Below are 23,308 nucleotides of genomic sequence, written 5' to 3' on the forward strand. Positions count from 1 at the left end.
AAAACCCCTCAGGGGGCCATCAGCATGCAGACAGTATAAATCTTGAGAGAATTGCACTGGAATTCCTTCCTGCTTTTTAAAGCAACCCAATATAAAGCCGCATGAGGTCATTTGTCTTCAAACGGCCTTGCAGGAGAGACAGAAACTCAAACGTTTTGGAAATGATGTCAGCAAGAAAAGGCCTTCCTCATTCTCATGCTCTGCTAGCAATCAAAAAATGTAGTTAATCATTAGCTTTGTTCCAAAACCTACTGAGCTGTCTTGTTGCCTACTAGCTACAGGCAGCTGCCTTTTAAGGGAGCATCCTATCCTTATACGTGACCAGACAAACTGCATGGCACACAAATAACTGGATTCACAATTGATTTCAGTGAAGAATGTTAGCATGTTGCTAAGCTAACACTGTGATGATACGTATAATGATAAAAATACATTGTATAAAATATTGGGTAATTTTTTTCTGTTTTTAATCAATACTTTTGAGTATTAAATAAACAAAAGTTTGACATTAGTGTGTTGCTAAGCTAACCGCGTGATACTGTATCAGGGTTATGATGGTTCATTAAAACTAAAACCATTTTTATGGTTTTACTTGAAATAAAAGAAACATTAACTGAAATATAATATAACATAAAACCTTTTTTATTTCAGTTAATTTTTATTTGATTTAACTTGATGCATCAAAATACTAAAACGGAAGTATACACTTATAAAAACTATGCTGACTAATCAAAAATACATTGCACACAAATATTGTTTTAATTATATATTATTATCTTGATATTTAACAATGTGATTATATAATCATACACAATTCATAGGATTCTGTCTTAAAATGTGGCCAAAGCAAAGTATAAGACAGCATAATTAAGTTGTCTTTGTGTTGAGAGGGCATGTGATGTATTAAAATGCTGCCTCTGTAGGCAGCACACTAGGATTTGGAACAAAGCCATTGCATTTATATCATTATGTTTATACTGTGTTCAAAAACTAACTTGGCCCTCATTCCCTATCAGTTTGTTAAGCTTTGTGTTGTGATGCTTTTTGTCAACCTATGATTTTGGCCCAGGGGTGGGAAAGTGAAGCTACACAGGCTTCTGAAATGAAAACGAATGGTAAATGGAAACTAACTGATGGGACACACAGAGGGCAGTGAGTGAGGACAAAAACAGGACAAATGAAAGCATGGCCTCTCTCTCTCTTTCATTCGGATGTTCTTCCAGGGTGACTGACTACGTTTTGGAAGAATTAGCTCAAATGGTGTCGTGTCTGTCAGCCGTCGACACATTCCACTTATTATGCCTTTTCACGCTCTCCTCTGTCCTTTACCTTTCCTTTCTATTTGTCCGACTCGCATGTACACTCACAGTCTTCGTGACTCTTTGTCTTTCAGTCACACTCTCTCTTTTTCTGGGTCCATCACTTCTCTCTTTGACTCCATCTCTCCGCCCCTCTCCTTTTGTCAAACAAGGTCCTTGCAGCAATCAAATTCTGCTTTTAAACAGCAGACGGACGGTTGTCACACACCTTGTTTGTCGTCAATTCGAAGGATACTTTGTGTGTAACAGCGATTCAGCTTTGTACCACAAGACCGTGATTCTCAGCAGCAGACAAACTACAGCATAGCTCTGATGTCCTAGACAACGGAATGAAAGATTGGTCACAAGATGGGTCTTTTTTTGGCTTGATCCCTTTTCCGTTCAATTTAACTGCCGTTAGAAAGGACAGGCTGAGCAGGCGGCACCATGGGTTGTGTCAGAGAGTGAGAGCTGTTTTGTATTTATCGTGGGATTCGGTCTAAATGCTATTTATGGATTTGCATGAATCCCCATCCATCAGTCTCTGCAGGGTCATTGTGGATTCTGATGTTTTATTGATGTAATCATTGAAACGTTTCTGACAGAGATGATTTTATCAACCACTAAACATGACTGAAAAGAAGATCTGAAAGTCTGAGACCACTAGTGAAAATGTTTTGATTGTATTATCAAATTATATTATCAGCATTTGGGTATAAAGTAATTATAATTATTATTTAAAAGTAAATATTAATTATATGTATTGTATGTAATAGTTAATTGTAGGCTATTTAATTTCTAATTATATTAAGATTTAATTATAGTATATTCATTTTTAATTATATATTATGAATATTTCCATGTTGTTGTTGTATAAACAGAAGTTTTTATCTAATTTTACTAATTACTTTCTCTCTTTATTTCTCCTCAGCTCTTTCGAGAGGTCCGGATCATGAAGGGCCTCAATCACCCAAACATAGGTGAGTATTTTAGATGCTTTTGCGTGAACGTTTACTTTGCCAAAATGTCAACATCTGAGGCCTCTCAAAGCACACTGACCACCTCTAAAATTCCTTCAGTTTATATTATCTGCATCTATAGCAATGTTGTATTAGTATTATTAATATACTCTTATATACAATTTATTAATATTTTTAATTGACTTTTATTTTTGTCTTCCATTTTTATTTTTATTTTAGTTAGTAATTTTGTTATGTGGTTTAGTCACTTTTATGATTTTTTTCTAAATATTTTTATTTAGTTTTAGTTTATTTTATTTAGGTTTTTAGTCATTTTAGTACTTCAACTTATTTTATTACAGTTAGTTGCCAAGGCAGCATTTCTAAGTTTTTCATCTAATGTTTATATTTTATTTTATGTCAGCTTTGTTTCAATAAATGTTGAACTTCATGTTGGACTGTTCAAAAATTACAAAACAAAACAAAAAGTGGTAAAATATGGTGTGTCATGTCAGTGCGAATGAGATTTGAGAGCTACGTTGAGGAAAACATTTTCAGTGAAAAATGTTTTTAATTATTGGGTCAATTATTGAGTGAATTTTCATTTTTGGCTGAAGATTTCCTTGGAGTCAACAACCGGCACATATTCTCTATTGCTCGGTTTACTTATTACTTTTTTGCACATGGTAAAATTATCTTCTGATTGTGAATTTTTTCTTATATCTACAGTTCAGCTCTTTGAAGTGATCGAGACGGAGAAGACGCTTTACCTTGTGATGGAATATGCCAGTGGTGGTACGATTCCTCCCCACTTCAACATACATACATGCGTCCTACACTTTAATGCACTAGAAAAAGAAAAAGTTACTTCAATGTAGCAAATTACTTTGTTGAAAATGAACAAATTATGTTTCTGCTTTTGTCTCCTTCTCATTAATACCAAATGTACTGTCTAGCTTTTAACATAACTTTCGACATGAATAATCACACCTGTCTCCAGTCTTTGTACACGCTCACTCGTAAACATGCATGTGTGTGACTGTCACATCAATGAGCAGAGCTGCACAGGCTTCGTCCTTTATCTCTCTTCTTATCTTTCCCTTCCTTCGTCCTTCTATAGGTTTCATGTGCATTCACTGAAGCTGGGCCAACACAGCTCAGCAATTATAGTGATTTGCCGCTAGTAAAGATGCTCATAGTCAAATCAGGCTTAATTTAACTTTAGCCCGTCCTTCAATTGGCTGCTCTCTTAATGAATCACACGTTTCCACTCCTAATCTATCTGATGAGGCTGATGCACGTGCAAGAGTACAGACAGGCATGCGTACAGCGCTACCAATTATAGGTTTCATGTGCATTCACTGAAGCTGGGCCAACACAGCTCAGCAATTATAGTGATTTGCTGCTAGTAAAGATGCTCATAGTCAAATCAGGCTTAATTTAACTTTAGCCCGTCCTTCAATTGGCTGCTCTCTTAATGAATCACACGTTTCCACTCCTAATCTATCTGATGAGGCTGATGCACGTGCAAGAGTACAGACAGGCATGCGTACAGCGCTACCATGTGTGGGGAAGTTGTGGCCTAATGGTTAGAGGGTCGGACTCGTAACCCAAAGGTTGCGGGTTCGAGTCTCGTACCGGCAGGGATTGTAGGTGGGGGGAGGGAATGTACTGCGACTCGTAACCCAAAGGTTGCGGGTTCGAGTCTCGTACCGGCAGGGATTGTAGGTGGGGGGAGTGAATGTACAGCGCTCTCTCCCACCTTCAATACCACGACTGAGGTGCTCTTGAGCTCATTCTGTAAAATATTGCATCCAGTCATTGGGTATTAAGTAGCTAACTTCATTAATCAGGAAATTCCCAATCGATTGTCCATAACTAGATGAGTTATATTAGAGTTATATAGACCTCCATTACCCATCCGTGCTTATTGGAATCTTTACTCAATGTAGTTTTATGTAGGAATGTGATATATATTTGTACCATATGGATTGTTGAACAATATTAGAGAATTTCCTATGAGCAATAAATTGTTTAAATAATTTACTCACTTAAATTTCTAAAATAATATTAATAATTTTTACATTTTTAGCAAATCTCAAAATAAATATAAATTTTTCATATTGTACATTATAATCTTGTGATGCCTAATTCCATTTGATTCACTTTGATTTGTATTTTTCAGTTTTTTAAAATCTAATTTTAGACTGTAGTGTAGAATTTTAATATCGGCTGTTTATCAAGAGGAATTTAGACAAATTTATTTGTATAGCGCTTTTCATAATGCACATTGTTTCAAAGCAGCTTTATGGAAATTCATGATGTTAATGTTTATGGTATTTTAATATCTTCATGTGTTATAGTTGCATTTAGCAGATCAGAGCTGGGTGATAATATAGTTTACATTTTGTAATGATGCTACAGATCAAGCAGTTGAAATATTCTATAGTATATACACTGAACAAAATTATAAAAGCAACACTTTTGATTTTGCCCCCTGTCTAAATCTGTGTTAGTGAGCACTTCTCCTTTGCCGAGATAATCCATCCACCTCACAGGTGTGGCATATCAAGACGCTGATTAGACAGCATTATTATTGCACAGGTGTGCCTTAGGCTGGCCACAATAAAAGGCCCCTCTAAAATGTGCAGTTTTATCACACAGCACAATGCCACAGATGTCGCAAGTTTTGAGGGAGCGTGCAATTGGCATGCTGACTGCAGGAATGTCCACCAGAGCTGTTGCTCGTGAATTGAATGTTCATTTCTCTACCATAAGCCGTCTCCAAAGGCGTTTCAGAGAATTTGGCAGTACATCCAACCGGCCTCACAACCGCAGACCACGTGTAACCACACCAGCCCAGGACCTCCACATCCAGCATCTTCACCTCCAAGATCATCGGAGACCAGCCACCCGGACAGCTGCTGCAACAATCGGTTTGCATAACCAAAGAATTTCTGCACAAACTGTCAGAAACCGTCTTAGGAAAGCTCATCTGCATGCTCGTCGTCCTCATCGGGGTCTCGACCTGACTGCAGTTCGTTGTCGTAATCGACTTGAGTCGGCAAATGCTCACATCCGATGGCGTCTGGCACTTTGGACAGGTGTTCTCTTCACGTGTTGCAAGGATCTGTACACAATTCCTGGAAGCTGAAAACATCCCAGTTCTTGTATAGCCAGCATACTCACCGGACATGTCAACCATTGAGCATGTTTGGGATGCTCTGGATCGGCGTATACGACAGCGTGTTCCAGTTCCTGCCAATATCCAGCAACTTCTCACAGCCATTGAAGAGGAGTGGACCAACATTCCACAGGCCACAATCAACAACCTGATCAACTCTATGCGAAGGAGATGTGTTGCACTGCGTGAGGCAAATGGTGGTCACACCAGATACTGACTGGTTTTCGGACCCGCCCGGACCCCCCAATACAGTAAAACTGCACATTTTAGAGATGGTCTTTTATTGTGGCCAGCCTAAGGCACACCTGTGCAATAATCATGCTGTCTAATCAGCATGTTGATATGCCACACCTGTGAGGTGGATGGATTATCTCGGCAAAGGATAAGTGCTCACTAACACAGATTTAGACAGATTTGTGAACAATATTTGAGAGAAATAGGCCTTTTGTGTACATAGAAAAAGTCTTAGATCTTTGAGTTCAGCTCATGAAAAATGGGGGCAAAAAAAGTGTTGCGTTTAGAATTTTGTTCAGTGTATTTCGCCCTTCGTAGTATCAGTTATCGACCAAATAAATTAAAATAGATAATTATTATCTTATTTCAACTATTTCCTTGAAAAAATTTTAATTGGTTTGTTTTTAAAAAACAATTAAATTTGAATTAAATTTTGCAAAATATTATTATTATTTTTAAGCGTACTCAAATTTTTCTTCTATGGTAGGTGAAGTATTTGACTACCTCGTATCCCACGGGAGAATGAAGGAAAAGGAGGCGCGTGCTAAATTCCGGCAGGTAAGACATATCATAATCAGTGCAACTTGAAACTTGTTCACCTTTGATGAAATAAAAATCTAAAAGGAGCAAAACCACGCTGTATTTTCTGTTTTTAATGTGTTAAACATGCTATACATTTTTATTCCTATTACCCTGTTTTATTCCTGTTTCCTGTTTCAGAGATGTCGTTGTCTGTGTTTCTCTTTCAGATCGTGTCTGCGGTTTATTACTGTCATCAGAAGAAAATTGTTCACAGGGACCTGAAGGTTATTGTTCTTTCACATGACATATTATGTCAGTAAACTGTGTAATGATAAAACAGTAAACTGCTTTATCATTACACACTTTGCTCCCTTTTAAAATAACCCCAAAGCGCAAAGCTATTAAATTCCTGCTCATGGTTATATATCCTATCTTATACCTCACCCAGGCGGAAAACCTCCTGCTTGATGCAGACTCCAACATCAAGATTGCTGACTTTGGCTTCAGTAATGAATTTACGCTGGGCAGTAAACTGGACACGTTCTGCGGCAGCCCCCCTTACGCCGCCCCAGAGCTCTTTCAGGGGAAGAAGTATGATGGGCCAGAGGTGGACATCTGGAGTCTGGGAGTTATACTGTACACGCTGGTCAGCGGATCACTGCCCTTTGATGGACAAAACCTCAAGGTAAATTACTCAACTTAGTATAAGAAACGAAAGAAAGGCCTTGAAAAAGAGTAGAGCGATGTATGAGTATGTCAAAAAGTCATCCAACAACCATGTTTATCTAGATATGTTTTAATTTTAATATTTTTTCCAGTGGTAGGTTGGAATGCACTGATATTAAAATTCCCCCTGATAGACCTAAGCTAATAATTATTTTTATATTATGGGGCGATAATTGATAAATGGTTGCCATTAACATTCTGCACTAGTTTTTGTATATTAATTAAAATAAAGCACAAACTAAACTAAAATCAATCATTTTTAATGCTACAAGTGAATTTAATATTACAGCATTATAATGTACAGTATGAAAAATAGATTTTCATTTTGAGATTTGCTTAAAATTGCATTTACATTTGTGTTATTACATTTTTTTATATATTAAGTGACTATTAAATGATAGCAAAAGCAATCCACATGTAAAAAATAATGAAAATGCTCACATTTAAATGTATAATATCAGCCAATATATATCCAATATCAGCAATTATAATAAATAAAAATATGTAATGTCCTGTTATTATGCAAGATTTATATATTTCTATTGTTTGTGAGCACTATGATAGCTCTGGTCAATAAAATTGTTTATTTATTTGTTGCATATATTATATTTTTCTCATTCTCGAAAACAGTGAAATTCATCTATTGAAGATAAAATAAATTACGTCTACGTTAAATAAATGCCACATTGTGTTTATTGATAGAAACATTCAACTTTCATTTTAAGGACATTTTTGTTTACTTTTGTTGCAAACTTTTTAATATGTTGAGTCACAACTAATATTCAATGTAAAATCTTGTGTCATTCTGAACAGTCATATGACAACAATTTGAGACATTTTCTAAGGCAGCACACGTGCAGCAGTTGCTCTTATGAAATGCTTTGCTCTCAAGTAATGTAGGTCAAGTGAGCTGTGATTGTTTCTTTGTGCCGTGGGGGCGATTCGGTGGCTGACGGGTTCAGAATTAGGTTATGTGTTGAATAGAAGTCTGTGTTTTTCCCTCAGGAGCTGCGTGAGCGTGTGTTGAGGGGGAAATACCGTGTGCCATTCTACATGTCTACTGACTGTGAGAGCATCCTGCGCCGGTTCCTTGTGCTCAACCCCACCAAGCGCTGCACCCTGGAGGTGAGGAGGAGCAACTGTGACCGGCAATCGACCATCACAGTTGATAATACGTCTTATTGTTTGCATGGATCTTGCGGGCCTTTGCTCACTCTATCTGACTTTCTGTTCTTCCCTTTCAGCAAATCATGAAGGATAAGTGGATGAATGTCGGGTACGAAAACGACGACCTGAAGCCTCATGTAGAGCCTGTGGAGGATTATAATGACAGCAGCCGTATAGGTAAGAAATCCTGCCACCACTTCCCCTTTTGGCCCTTTTACATGATTTTTTTAGAAAGTAATTTTCTTAAAAAAAATTTGGGGGCTTTCCTGTATATAAACATATTCATAACAAGATGTATCTTGCACATTTATGCTTTTTTAATACATATTTTTTATAATATTTAAGTAATACATTTACATTTTTGTATAATTTTTTACCCCATTGCCAACATTTTATTTCTCTAGATATATGATTAAAACAATTTGCAAATGAAGTAAGAAAAATAAAAACCATGCAAAACGTATGGTGTAAATACAGTTTTTCGGTGTTTTTGAAAGTAGTCTCTTATGCTTACGTAGTCTGCATTTATTTGATTAAAACAATAGTCAAAACAGTAATATTGTGAAATATTATTACAATTTAAAATAACTGTTTTCTATTTTAATATATTTCAAAAATATAATTTATTCTTGTGATGCAAAGCTAAATTTTCAGCAGTCATTATTCCAGTCTTGAGTGTCACATGATCTTTCAGAAATCATTCTAGGAAATCTTTTGTAACAATGTAAAAGCTTTTTGATCAATTTAATGCATGCTTGCTCAATAAAAGTATTAATTTCTTTAATAAAATCATTAGTGTATATTCTGTGAAGAAAAGCTTACCTTTCACAATTTTACTTATCAAAGTAAAATGTATCTTGTTTTTAAGATGTATATATTTTTTCTTATATATAACAAGACAGATTACTGAGAAAAAAAAGATAACGATAAATAATTTTTTGCGTTGTAGTAACAAGAAGGTTGTGTTTCAAACCTTGCTAGCAAGGCACTTAAAACCAGATTGCTTAAATTTGGTTAAAATTGTTTGCTAAATGACTACTTGCTTATTTGCTTTAATTGTTTTTGCTCTCTCTCTGGTCATACAGATGTGATGGTAGGAATGGGTTACTCCCGTGATGAAATCAAAGATGCCTTGAGCACACAGAAGTACAATGAGATATTTGCCATGTATCTGCTGCTAGGCCGCAAGAATGAGGTGAGATAGGGATTGCCGCTGACCTGAGAACAGCCTGTGCATTATCCTATAAGTGTGTAATATCTTACAGTATATGTTTACCATATAGGATGGCGTAGAGTCCCGGTCGAGCAGCAGTTTGTCTCTAGCACGGGTGCGGCCCAGTCCCATCACTAATGGCACCAGCAAACACTCCTCCACCTCCTCATCCAGCTCCACCTCTGCCTCCAGTCACACTAAACCCCAGCGCAGTGCCTCCACCTACCACCGCCAGAGGAGGCACAGCGACTTCTGTGAGTCCCAACACCCCTCATGGATCATTTCATTTTTATAGTTTGATATTATTTATAGCTTAATTATAATTATAGGTTAAAATAATAATTATTATTATTATCAGTAATAATAATAATCATTAATAGCAACACATTTTATTATTGTTGTTGTTGTTGTTGTTAACATAATTTATAATTGTCATTATTTATAATGTTTGTCAGGTGGGCCATCAGTGCCAGTAACCCACCCCAAACGCAGCCCCACCAGTACAGGAGATGGGGAACTAAAAGAGGAGCGTCTGCCCTCGAGGAAGGCCAGCTGCAGTGTGGTGGGCAGTCGTAGCATCCCCCCGTCGAGCCCCATGGTCAGCACAGCCAACAACCCCAACAAAGCTGAGATCCCTGACCGCCGCAAAGACATCAATGCAACAACGGTAATCAAGCACAGGAAATCATATACATCCTGTTGCAGGAAATATCAATTAAAATATTAATTGTTCAGGAGATTTTTCACAATTGTTCACAAATTCGGTCTTAGGGTCTGTGCACTATATTCCAAGTCTTTTGAAGCCATATGATAGATTTATGCAAGGAAGCAACTGAAATATAAGCAGTCAACCTTACTTACAGCCGTGGTCACTGTTTACTTTCACTCTGTGAAAAAGGGAAGCTGGATATTCTGTTATAAATAACTTATTTTGTGTTCCACAGAAGAAGAAAAAAAGTTTCCAAAGACAAGTAAAATGATGATGATTATGCTAATGACAGTTCAAGTGCCGTCCATTAAAATGTCACATAACTTCCTGTACACCAAATACATCAATAACAACAATTATTCCCCGGGATATAATGGCACATGTTCACATTCGTTATCAGCATTCTCTGATCATAAAGTGATGTTTCCATGCAGGCATGAATTTCTGAGGACAGTTGTGTCAGAAAAGCACGTCATATTTGGATAGCTGCAATAGTATATCTGTGTAAAATCCATTGTTTTTGGTTTTCAATACCTGCTTCCTGTTTCATGCTTTAGAACAACATCCCTGCCAGTACCATGACCCGTAGGAACACTTATGTATGTACGGACCGTACAAGCACTGACAGACACACCTTACTACAGAATGGGAAAGAGAACAGGTAAAACGTGTCTCTGTATTTTATTTTTGTATATATGCATTGAAGTTTCAGAATTGATGTACATGCTGATGCCGAAAATATTTTTTTCTGTGTGCTTGTTTATTGAGATGGATTTGGTCTGTTATGCTTCAGCAGTGGCAGATGGTGACTGCTTAGCTGTCCTTCTATCACCCTCCTCTCTCTCTTTCCTCCTCTTCGGGGGAGGCCCAAAGACTGGGTGTCATGTGACTTAAAGAGAACGAGAGGAGGCACGTGGATTGTCTGGGTCACAAGGCTGCTTGACTGGTAGACCTAAAGAAGCCTCCCTCCCCCGAGCCCAGCTAGTACAGCACACGTGTCCACACACGCAGAATCATTGTCACCAGAATGTGACAAATACACAGTGAAATCTGAGAGGAAATCTGAAATGATTTTTATAATTTAATGCAATGTTTTTTTGATTGCAAATAGTATTATCAGGGTAATGATTTTAATGATATTTATATTTTACAATTAATATTAATAAGTCACAGATTTGCATAATTGATTTGAAATAATGTAGAATATTTCAATAGAATTTGTTAATTTTACTGTTTAAAATCATCAAACCTAAATTCTGAGATGTTAAATCCCAGACTAGTCTCAAATTTATTGGACCCCATATAAACACTGAATACATTCAACCCAGCCAAGCTATTTCAAACCCTTCATCACACAAATTTTCTGCCCAGAACTGCTATTAATGACTGCAGTGTTTCCGACCAATAGAAGCTAATATGTGAAACTCTGTTATAGGAAATCCTGTGTGTGTGTGTGTGCGCGTGTGTAAGGTCCATCAGCGCAGGGTTATTTAGAGCGTTAAGTGAAGTGGCCCCGGGCCAGTGGGCAGACTGAGGCAGCATGTGAGATCTGTTAGATTTCTGCCAAAACTGAGCGAGACGGAGGGGACAGAGGCAGTCCGTTGCCAAGAGCTGCTCGTCTGTGACGTGAACCCATCTGAACTGAGACATTAGTAGTGCTAGTTACTATGGACAGCATCACTATTCCTATTCAAGAGGAGAGGTGTGCTACTGCTTGTCTAAGCGATTCCAAAAGTGTTCAAGGGGTCCTTAGTAACAACACCCTTAACTACCAGGGGCGTGTCTACGTGGTGGCCAGTGGTGGCACCGGCCCCCCAGGAAATTTGGCTGGCCACCCCAGGTGCCCCCCCCCAGATGTCTTGCCATAGGCTTGTTTTTAGTAAATTTCTCATTTTAGGCGGTCTCTATAGTGTGATCTTAATGACAATGTTGAGAGCGCATAATGTTACGCGATCCATGTGCGCGAGGACGAATCTCTCCACTCCCAAGCGGATGTAGTTCATTCACACAAAACTGGACGTGTGCTTTTAACATACATCGTTCCGCAAACACAACCCCCCCACCACCACCACTATGAACACCTTAGTAATGCCAGTACCATGTGAGTAGTGGATCATCATTTTTCTTCTTACTCTCCTTTTCTCTCTTTGTCCTATGACTTTCTCTCCTGTTTCCCTGGTTCGGATTAGTTTAATAAACAGATAATAAAGAGATTTCTCACGCCTTCACCATTCTCTGCGTATCTCTACGACAGCATTCAGATGTGCAGTCGTGTGCAAGCTTTTTTCCGCTAAGGGTTCAGTTTTAATTTGCCTTAAGTGGCTGTTTCTGAGATGGGAATAAGAACACAAGAGAGCTCATGCCTCAGTGACTCAGCATCCTGCCTCACATTTACGCTCAACTAAACCCAGCCAGAGCTGCCTTTCTGAGCTTCGAGATCTGATATTGGTTTAATCGTATCGCCACAGAGCTGTTACTGTGTTTCGTTTTGGACTTTGTATTATGGATTGAGTTCTGTTACCAAAGTAGCCTCCAGTTATATCCATGATAACTGCTAATTAAAGCTAGATTTTTGCATTTTCACATGCATTTTTGCCTGTGCAAAACTTGCTACCATAATGTTCTGGGTGGTTGTTAGAATCCTATAATGATTGTTCTGGGTGGGTATCATTCATGTCCATAGCAAAAGCAATGCTGGACGAGTTACACACAACTTCAGTTTAGGGGGAATTTAATTTCCATCCATGTTTTCTTGTCTCTTTCCTCAGCTCTTTGTCACATCGTTTACCTCCAGCCTCCCCGTCCACCCACAGCATCTCCGGGGCTGGTGCCTCCAGCTCCACATCTTCCGAGCGTTCTCGGTTGACTAGGGGCTCCACCATCCGCAGCACCTTCCACGGGGGCCAGCTCCGGGACCACCGGCCTCCCACCCACGCACCCCCCACCTCACCCACCCTCTCTCACGAAGCCAGCCCTCTGCCACACTCCCGTAGCCGTGCCACCACAAACCTGTTCTCTAAACTGACCTCAAAACTTACCCGCAGGTAAGAAGAGAACGACAGATTCTTGTAAACCAGAATGACTTTAAGAGAGTAAACTTTTGAATATTATAGATAAAAATAGATCCAAATAAAATCAAGTTCCATATAATCAGTTCGCTCTTTCCAAATATTCTGCTTTTTAGAGTTAGCATGGTGCTATCTGAGGACATTTAAGGCCTGTTCACACCAGAGAATAACTATAATAATAATAAACGTTAACATCCACACCAGTGGATGCTAACTATAAGTATAACAATAACTATATTACCATCCACCCCAAGAACAATGATTATAAAAATAACTGTAAAAATAACGATATTTGTGTCCGCACCAACGGCCGGTAACTATAAATATACCTACAACAATAATTATATTCATTTTATATATATCCAACCAATGGACGCTAACTATAAAGACAACTACATTATCATCCGCACCAAGGAACTATAACTATAAACACAACTTTAACAATAACTACTGTATGTTAACGTCCACAACAACAGACGATAACTATAACAATCACTATATTATTGTCCACAATAACTAAAAATATAACTTTTATGATAACTAGATTTGCATTCACCTCAAGAACGGTAACTATAAAGATAACTATATTATTGTCTGCACTAACAGACGATAACTATAAAAATAGCTATGTAAGAGACCACACCAATAAATGATAACTATAAAAAATATTTTAAATCTTTAATATTTAAATAATATTTTAAATATTTTAAATCTTTAATTTGGGTGGATTCTCATTGGCTGTCAGTGTTTATATCGTTCATCAGCTGGAAGAAAAAACTTTCTGAAATTGATTCCAAGGATATTGTTCCTCTGTATTTCCCTATTCTCTCAGAAAAAAAGAAGGAATTTATATTTAACTTTATAGTTATAGTTATCATTATAGTTATCGTCTTTGATGTGATCGGCCTATTAGCTGCATAATATCAAAATAACATAGGCTCCACTGCTGAAGCCAATCAGTTTACAAAGTCATCTTTCATTTGGTTTGGTGCCCATTGTCCTGTGCAATCTGAGGAGGTAATGGAGTTAGATATGGGAGCTTTTGGAGTCTGTAATGTAATTGAGATGTTCAGTAGCATGTAGAAACGCTGATGGGGCGCTTTGCTCTTCCGCATTCTCAGTGAAATTGTTTATGTGCCTCTGGGCTGTAAGCCAGAAAGAATGACTTTTGCAGGGGTATGCATCTAGAAGCTCTTTATTAGATTAGAGCAACCTTTCTATCTCTTAAAGAAACTTCCCGATTAGATTAACCTACCTAGGGTGACATCCAATGGATAAAGTCCTTTTCCGTATAAGTTTGCATATGTACTCTTTGCATTAACTCTTCCTCAAGCCTCCTCTGTTATTAACCGACAGCTTCAGGCACCTGCTCCCCCTCGTGTCCCTCTATCTCTTGTTCTTGGCTATTGTTGGGTGCTCTGTGTTTCTGTTTTGTTTATTTGTTTCTTTGCTTTTTTTCCTTGCTGCAATCTTATTTCTCTCTCGATCTTCCTGTTCCCCTCCTTCTTTCTGTCTACCAAACTGTCCTTCTCTTCACTGTCCTTTTTCCTTCCCTTCATCAACTCTTAGGGTCAATCTTGACCCCTCTAAGCGCCAGAACTCAAACAAGTCAGTCTCGGGCTGCACTCTGCCACAGGGATCAAAAACAGTTAGTAAGTTTTCTTCCTGTTTGTGGACTTTTTGCCATCTCTCAGTCTGTCCAAATACTCACAGTCTCACCGCTCTCTTTGGCACCTGTGTTGGCGCTGAGTGTCAGAACACCTCCTTGAGCTTGTACACATATATTTATTTGCTTTTTAAAGGAACAATTCATCCAAAAATATAAATTTTGGATAGTCATCATACTCACCGTCATGTCATTCCAAACCTGTATGGTATTCTTTCTTCTGTGGAGTTTTGAGAGCTGTCAAGCTCCAAAGACCATGTATCGTATGCTATGTAGAATGCAGCTGGGTTCCGAAAGTTAAAATTCCATTCATTTTCACATTAGGGAAATTGATTTTGAACAATAACTTCTAAACTTTTAAAGACAGACCTACTGTGAGCTACAAGGTTGTTAATCGATAGTATTTGCTTTTGTCTAAGCTGTTAGTCTGCTTTATTGCAAAAACATTTTTTAAATATATTTTCAGATATGGTACATCAAGACGTGTCATGCCAGGTCTTGCCACAACATGTATGAATCAGCAAGTTTTTAGAGCAACTGCAAGGAGAAGACTTCTTGCAATTCCATTCCGGTTCCATTTTACAACCGGTTCCAAATTTCCCATAACTGGGTATTCGATCATTTCGATTCCCGCTTTCGCTTTTTAATGTGATTTTAAACGATTTAAGCACAGAAAAGAACTTTACGCACTGTTTTGCATGCACGGCACACATCTGAAGCGCGAGCAAGGGGAACCCGGCTGCGGTTCTCTGTGTTCGTTCTCCAACCGTTCCGTGCATTATTTACACTGCAAAAAATTTAGTTCCGGGCTGGAAATGGCTTCTTTCACATCTTGCAACCAATATGTACAAAATTACGTCAGAATATCCTTGTAAATACAGCCGTTTTTTTGTCTTAAGTGAACGTAAACAGGTGAGAAAGAAAACACCTGGTTTCATTAGTAGCGGAATGCTACAATATCATAAATAAATACAGCTGAACAAATTTCAGGTAGGCCTACAGAAATTGAAATCAAAAGTTTCAAAACACTGCATAGTTTACTTTTGATAAATAAAATGTAGATTAATCCTCATTAAAGTTACGACAGATATTTAGTGAATTTAGTAAATTAGTGAATATAAATGACAAGCACCACGTTTATTAGGCTGCTGTCTCTACATGAGTTCTCAGTCATTCTGTAACTTTATTAAAGGGGTCATATGATGCGATTTCAAGTTTTCCTTTCTCTTTGGAGTGTTACAAGCAAAATAATGATCTTTAAAAAAGCATCATATGACCCCTTTAAAGCACTGAAGGGGGTAACTGTTATGGCCGTAACCCACGCCGTACACAGAAGGAAACAGAAGAAAAACAAGGAAGAATAGCACTCGCTGCTCTGTGCTCTCACTCTCCCAACTAACTCTGAGGTCTGAACTCTCTTTAGTCCGTCCTCCACCCGCGCCGGACTATCCCCGCCCCTTAAAGTGAACAGAGACTAACAGCTATAACCAGTTATTGCTAAAATGAACATTGCTAAACATCATGACATTAACAAAAGTCCTTCAACATTTATAGCAACATAACACTATTAATAATTGAATTGTTTGTTCCTATTTTATTACTGACTGTGTACTTTAACAATTTAATGTTTGAAATTTATGTTAGTCTAGTTGTTTTTGCTGTGGTATTTTTGCTGAAACCATAGGCAAATGTTCCTCTTTTAGGCCTAAGGGTTCTGTGGGCTGCTGATTTTTGCTCATGTTATTCAGCTGCAACAGAACACTTTGTGAAAAGACAGAATAAATATGTTTGACTTTTTTTTTTTTTTTTTAATTTTAGATTTTTTGATCTTATTGGAATCGAAACAAGGAATCGTTAAGCAGAATCAGAATCAGAATCCCAACCCTACGTACAAGTCATTTGGACCAGTTTTACACTACTTAATTTGTCATTTCCACAGCATGACAGTCAATTTGTGTATTATGCAAAATATTTTGCTTGTGATAAGAAGAAAAGAATTATACATGTTTGAAATGACAGGGTGAGTAAATGATTTCAGTTTTGACAGAACCACACTATTTTGATTATTGCTAGTGCATTTTGTAAAAATACATTATTGTGGATATTTAATAAGATTTAATATTTAAAAAAAGTTCTGTATTTGTGTTTGATGCTCAAGGGGTCTTTTACACCATAGCACCGTCCATGTATCAGCCTTTTCATGCATTAATTCATGCATTTCTCTCACCTTTTACTCATTCAAGGGAATGACATTTAGCTTGGTCCAAGGAATACTGTGTGCCTAGTGAAAGTTTCCAGGTTTCTAGTGAAAAATGCAGTAGCAAGAAGACTGGAGTAATGGCTGCTGAAAATTCTGCTTTGTCATCACAGGAATAAATCACATTTTAAAATGTATTTGAAAAAAGAAAATGAATATGTAAATTGTAATAATATTTCAGAATATTACTATGTTTTTGATCAAATACGTGCAGCCTTGGTGAGACTTCTTTCAAAAACATTCAGAAATATAACAGACCCAACATTTTTAAATGGTAGTGTATTTCTTGACATTTAAAAAAAAAAATTAATGGCATTTTATTCAGGCCTTCCAAAATGTTCTACAGCTTTTTCTGATAGTCACACTGAATTTAAATAATGCTCAGATTGTAACTGTTTTTGAAAATGGTTTTATTATCCTGAAGAACTCCAGTGTCTCCTGAAAGGTAACAGGTTTTAGTGTTTATCTAAACATTTCCTCTCTCTTTTGATTGTAGAAGGGTTTTCAGACTTTTTTTAGGATGTTTATTTCAAACTATTTAGGATGATTTTGTTGGTAACACTTTACCGCAAAGTTCACATAAACATGAAATACATTACGTATCATAAACTATCAAAAAGTTGTTTCTTATTAATGTTACCCAATGCTCTACCTAATGTTAACAAATGGAACTTTAATATAAAGTATTACCTTTCTATTTACTGCTGATCAATTTATTTAAATAATGTCACAGACTTCTAGACTTAAGTCTGGATTTTTGTTCTTGCATATTTTTAATATATTTCTCTCTTGTCCCCCCTCCATCCCCCTTCCGCTCATTTACGTCATCGCCCACCCTCCATTTCTTCCTCATTTCACCTCCTCCTCCCTCCACAGTCGCTATCTATCTGGGTATCAAAAAGCGACAGAGCCCCGGACCCCCCGATGCGGCTGGGATGTGAAGGTGCGGAGCCCGCGGGACCCGGCTGAGGTGGTTTTGGCTCTGCGGGAGGCAGCGCAGGGCTGCGGTTGCCAGGTCCACCAGGCCGGGCCCTTCCTCCTCTCCTGCACCCACGGAGCTGCTGGCTCCCGAGTTGCCTTCGAAGCAGAGGTGTGTCAGCTGCCCAACGGCCCCGCCAATACCAGCGGTGTTCGATTTAAACGCCTGTGGGGGGCACCGCTTGCCTTTCGGGACATTGCCACCAACGTGTCCAAAGATATCGAACTCTGAGGGAAACAGGGGGTGGAGGGCAGGGACAAAAGCATTGGACAGAAAGATGGGATGAGTGGACGTAGCCCCGCCCACACCCCCGCCCCCTCTAAGCCTACAAAGACTGGCACACATAAATTGAGAACTGGGCACCTGCTCACACAAAAGCCCTGCTGAAGGAACTCCCTTTACCAGGTCTGTTTTACCACTGATTTTACCTGGTATCTTAGCCATGTTTTTTTAACACCCATTTTTTTGTGACGTGTTCACTCTGTACATTGTCATTCCTTTTTAACTGCTGCTATTTAACTCATTTTTTGATTTCTATTCTTCCACTTTGCCAGCGAGAAGAGTATGTTTTATTTTATCCTTGTTTAAATAGCCATATTCACAAAAAACACGTATGAACGCCACACTATTTCATACCGTAGACAACATGCAGAGCCGCTGACAATGCAAATGCTGAAAATTATAGCAATTTCTTTTGTAATTATTATAGCAATTTTTGAATGATCTTACTTGGTTGTCAAACTTGCCAGTGATGCAGGTTGAGTAGGCAAAATGTGAGGGGTGTACTCACTTCTGTGAGATACTGTACATTAAGTTAACAGCTGTGTCTGGAGGTACAAATCAAGACTTGTCAAGAATATAAAGACTTAAAACACAGAGTGATTGTTACATGGGGCTGTTTATTAACTTTGTACAAAAAAAAAAGTTAAGGTGAATACAACATAGCTAAGGAAGACAAAAGGAAAGAGAAAAAAGTAGGAAAAAAAGGTAGCGGGGTGGAGTGTCTCTTGGAAAAGTTAAGATGGCATGACTGCATGAAAGAACAAATAAAAAAGAAAAGCACTTTTGCCATTTTACTTCTGGGCAGGGATCATGTCATCAATGGACTCGCCCTTCTCCAGCTTCTTTTCCATTTCAACCATGAGCTTCACACCATCAACCACCAGCTGTACTTGCAGCACCTCGGAGGAGCCCAGACGGTCAGCGTTGGAGATGTCGAACACACCGCCGACAGAGGCAGTGTCCACACCACCTGTATAATAGAAGTACAAAGAGTCTCAAAATGATGATCACAGTGTAACTCTCTGCCATTTTATACATTCAATGATTTCAAGCCCACCTGTGCCACGCTTCTGAAGACGCAATCTGGTCAGGATCTCCTCAAATTTGGCATGTGTGCTGAGTTTGGGCAGCTTGACGTGCACACCACCGCGCAGGCCGGTACCCAAGTTAGAGGGGCAGGTCAGGATGAAACCAAGATGCTCATTCCACATGAAACCATGGTTGTGCTTTTTGAAGACGTCCTCAATCTGCAATATACAACAAGGAGTCAGGCCTTCGTTGCTTATCTTCGCATTAGATGACCAAAGGATTAAAAAGTACAGCATAATTAGGTAGTAAATAATGGGTTTACCTTCTGCAGGCCAACGCAGAACCTCTTGAAGACTTCCTTCATGTTGCCACCCTTCTGCATGGAGATGACACGCAGGTGATCCTCCTCATTCACCCACACCAGGAAGGTCTTGTTGTCATTGTGCCAGATGCCTCTTGCGTCAGGCCAGTCGCGAGCCATGCCAGCAGCCAACAGCAGGGGGGACACGGGCTTGTCAAACAGGAAGTGGTCAGCAATGAGCTGCTCCTGTTCCTTATCAGTCATGTCTTTCAGGGGGTAGTACTTGCCCTTGAACTCGCCATCCAGGCTGTTCAGAGCTGTGAGAGGAACAATGTGAACGTCAATAAGACCATGCATGTTGCTTTGTGGATGTCAGGACATAACGTTAATGAGACTCACCCTCAATGGACAGCTTCTCCACAGCTCTACGCTCACCACGGCTGTTGGTGGTAGGCAGGGTGAACCCCTTGAGGCTGCGGCCGGTACGCACACGGCTGCTCTGAACGTAGTTGGGGTCAAGGTCATCACCACCCTGCGCACAGGTAAACATCAGCCACAGTAGAGTAAAACAGCCATGATAATGTAAAAAACTTTAACATACCTTCAGGTTCTCCCAGTTCAGATCAGTCTGGTGCTTGTCGGTGGGCTTGTAGCCACCGTGACGGTCAGAAATGATGGGGTCAAACAATTCCTTGAAGACTTCGTAGGACTCCTCATCACCAGCCACACAGCCGACAGTCATGATGAAGGGATGGCCTTGAATTGGGATCAAAAGGTAGTGCTTTATATATCTTCTAGAACAACTAAAACATTGCTTGTGGTTTCTTGAAAGATTAGCTGCTATGGGACAATGAATTCAAACATGTTCTACTTACCAGGGTTGTCCACACCAGTCTGGATGCAGTCATCCAGGGTGAATCCACTGGGGGTTGACTTGCTCCTGAGCTTGTTGTAGATGTCCTTAGTCAGGACCTTGGCCATGTGGTTGTTGTGCTGGGAGAGGTCAGGGTACTCCTCCTCCAGAGAGAACTTCATCTTGTAATCGTTGTTGCAGTTCTTAGTCATGATTGCACTTTTCTGGAGATCTGCCGAAAGACAAGTAGTAAGGCAAGTTGGCAAAGTATTTACAGTGTACTTTGGAGACTTTGGAGATTAGTCTGCAAATCTTGTCTGCAGAGCTGTTGTCAGAGTGGACAACCAGGAACATTGCCTCAGGCCTACTAAGGTGTAGCTTACTCATTGGACCCAGGAAAGAGGGAAACCAAGGTACCTCATCGCTGCCATTGATATAGAGAATTATGAACGACTACCCATTTGCGTTCGGTCAAGGACAAGCACCGCTAGTTTCCAGAATAAGATGCCAGCAGTTCCAGACAAGGTTAATGCATACTATATTTTGTGTCCCAAGTAAACTTCAGTCTCCTAGTAACAAAATAGCTCGCATGCTTATATGCATCAGACAGCAGGTGATATTTTTAGCATGGCTGCCAAACTCACTCCCTTCATTCAAATCAGATAGCACATTCACCTCTCTAATTTCTGCTGGGGGAGGAGAATGCACACTCACCCCATAATTGGTATTATGTCCACGCCAATTTAGCTTTTGCAAAATTGAATTAACAAAATATTAGAAATATCAAATGCTTACAGTTTAGGAGTAATAAATCATTACTAATCTATTTGTCCACATATTCACAGCTTTTGGCACACAGTTGCATACAAAACAAATGCAATATCTGAAGTATTATAAATAGATGAGTAAAATACATCAGCTATAAATTCCCCCAGATAACATGACCTTGCACCAAAGTACAGCAGATGTCACGCACACAGATCATTCCTTCCATAGACAGCAAATCTACTCCAGACTGCTCTCTTATTAGCTTTCCAATGCATTATGACTCTTTGACGCTTATCAGGCAATGACAAGCTTTCTACAGATCTACCATGAGCAAAGCAGCTTTAAAATGATAAAACTCATGCAAACTGCATTTCTAATACTCCAACAATCAAGAGTAATTCCATAAGAATCCTGATATTGTGCATCAGGGATCCAGTCATTAACACCAATGAGGTTTGATTAATTTGTATGGGGAAATACTTTGGATCAAACGCACATAAAGCCACAGTGTATTACACCCTTTTTTGCTGAAGTTTTTCATGTTTGTGAAGTACCCCTTATTCCCTCCCTTGAGTTTACCTGTACGGGAGAAAATGTAACAGTCCTTGGGATCAGATCCTGTTCACCAAGCCAATGTAGGGGTTGCCCAACTTTGCAAGATGTCAGACCTTGGTTTATATACTTCGATGTTTGCTGCCCATTGGTTGCTGGGCTCGCACATGCTTGAACCTCATTGGACAGCTGCACTTCTTGATAGGGGTTTCAGGTTCTAAAAGGAAAGAAGCTACATCACAACACCCGAGATGGGGAGACAGCTGTCCCCACCCCCTCACAATGGCCTTTTCCCCTTGCTCAGTTATGAAATAACTCGAAGACCCTGCAGAAGCACAAAGAAGTTTCATTTCTTCATTTTAAGAACTATAATGCATTCCGTTATTAATTGTATAGCACTATTGTGTTATAGGCCTAAAACTGTCTTTGCTACTTTAATCTTTTCTAAGGGAAAAGACTCAAATTTAAACAAAGCCCACAAAAAATTAATCATAATATTCAGTGTTGTGAATATATTAAAGTTAAAATTGCCTTTATATGGTATATTAACTTTTTATGCTAAAAAATATGAAATAGTGAACTAATGAAATAGTATACATAAATTACTGTTCTCACTGTGGTAGTAGTTGGCCCTGTTTCCATCCATGTCTTGTAAGCTATACTTTGCATAAGAGAAGGGATCATGTGTCCCTGAGGTAAAGACAGCCTGTTGTACCTGAGAGAATATGTGTATTAGCAGTCAATCTGAAACCTGTGTGCCTAGTGTCCTATATAAATAAAACAAATTCTTCATGTTGAGCAGAGACAACAGAGAGAGAGAGAGAGAGAGAGCGATAAAAAGGGGGTTTTAGTGGTTCAATTGATTTTGGTTTCATCACATTTAGAGATATAGAATAGCTCTCTCACTGTTTGAGAACATTGCCCTGCACTGGCCCAGCCAAGCTGCCCTTATTGGGAGTAGATCTGCCCCTGGCTCCTCTAGCAGCTGAACCATTAATCACTCCAGTCTCACATATCTGCCCACAGTTGCTCCATTGCTTTCACGCTCCTTCCACTTTATATCCCTGGACTCATTTTTCTTCCTAAATCACACACTGGTTTTACTCTTTCCATGCAGCAAAGTGTGCCAGTGTCACCTTTCTTCCTTTTTCAGTTGCATTCTGCAACAGAACCCTCCCTTTCCTCACTCTCAGTTCTGCACGCTCTGATTTTGTCTGTATATGTTAAAGCAAAGACAATTCCCAGATGCATCCTCTGCATGGTTCCTATCGAGTTGCTCCATTGCTTTCACGCTCCTTCCACTTTATATCCCTGGACTAATTTTTCTTCCTAAATCACACACTGGTTTTACTCTTTCCATGCAGCAAAGTGTGCCAGTGTCACCTTTCTTCCTTTTTCAGTTGCATTCTGCAACAGAACCCTCCCTTTCCTCACTCTCAGTTCTGCATGCTCTGATTTTGTCTGTATATGTTAAAGCAAAGACAATTCCCAGATGCATCCTCTGCATGGTTCCTATCATTAAGTTAAGCCTGTCTGATGGG

The 23,308-nt window shown here is 39.1% G+C and overlaps 2 protein-coding genes across 3 annotated transcripts in view; one reads left to right on the top strand and one right to left on the bottom strand.

Annotated features, from left to right (window-relative positions):
* The window catches only part of LOC107601731 (MAP/microtubule affinity-regulating kinase 4-like), a 59,231-nt gene extending 44,318 nt beyond the window's left edge, over positions 1 to 14,913 (top strand). For both annotated transcript variants that reach the window (XM_016294008.1, XM_016294009.1), the window contains 13 exons: positions 2,230 to 2,278; positions 2,987 to 3,052; positions 6,163 to 6,233; positions 6,425 to 6,481; positions 6,646 to 6,882; positions 7,929 to 8,048; positions 8,168 to 8,267; positions 9,176 to 9,285; positions 9,374 to 9,557; positions 9,759 to 9,970; positions 10,570 to 10,673; positions 12,781 to 13,056; positions 14,650 to 14,913. In XM_016294008.1, the coding sequence (XP_016149494.1) occupies positions 2,230 to 2,278; positions 2,987 to 3,052; positions 6,163 to 6,233; positions 6,425 to 6,481; positions 6,646 to 6,882; positions 7,929 to 8,048; positions 8,168 to 8,267; positions 9,176 to 9,285; positions 9,374 to 9,557; positions 9,759 to 9,970; positions 10,570 to 10,673; positions 12,781 to 13,056; positions 14,650 to 14,905 (1,842 nt within the window). In that variant the 3' untranslated portion in view covers positions 14,906 to 14,913. The remainder of the gene's footprint in view (positions 1 to 2,229; positions 2,279 to 2,986; positions 3,053 to 6,162; positions 6,234 to 6,424; positions 6,482 to 6,645; positions 6,883 to 7,928; positions 8,049 to 8,167; positions 8,268 to 9,175; positions 9,286 to 9,373; positions 9,558 to 9,758; positions 9,971 to 10,569; positions 10,674 to 12,780; positions 13,057 to 14,649) is intronic.
* Positions 14,914 to 18,861: 3,948 nt separating this feature from the next.
* On the bottom strand, positions 18,862 to 21,871 carry LOC107601735 (creatine kinase M-type-like). Its single transcript, XM_016294014.1, has 7 exons — positions 21,795 to 21,871; positions 20,470 to 20,679; positions 20,196 to 20,350; positions 19,994 to 20,126; positions 19,616 to 19,911; positions 19,322 to 19,511; positions 18,862 to 19,234 (listed from the first exon to the last, which is right to left on the bottom strand). Exons 2-7 carry the CDS (start codon positions 20,657 to 20,659, stop codon positions 19,056 to 19,058), a joined length of 1,143 nt encoding a protein of 380 aa, XP_016149500.1. The 5' UTR covers positions 20,660 to 20,679; positions 21,795 to 21,871; the 3' UTR covers positions 18,862 to 19,055.
* Positions 21,872 to 23,308: the final 1,437 nt, after the last annotated feature.

This window comes from Sinocyclocheilus grahami, unplaced genomic scaffold (assembly GCF_001515645.1).
Source record: "Sinocyclocheilus grahami isolate Dianchi unplaced genomic scaffold, SAMN03320097.WGS_v1.1 scaffold311.1, whole genome shotgun sequence".
NCBI lineage: Eukaryota > Metazoa > Chordata > Actinopteri > Cypriniformes > Cyprinidae > Sinocyclocheilus > Sinocyclocheilus grahami.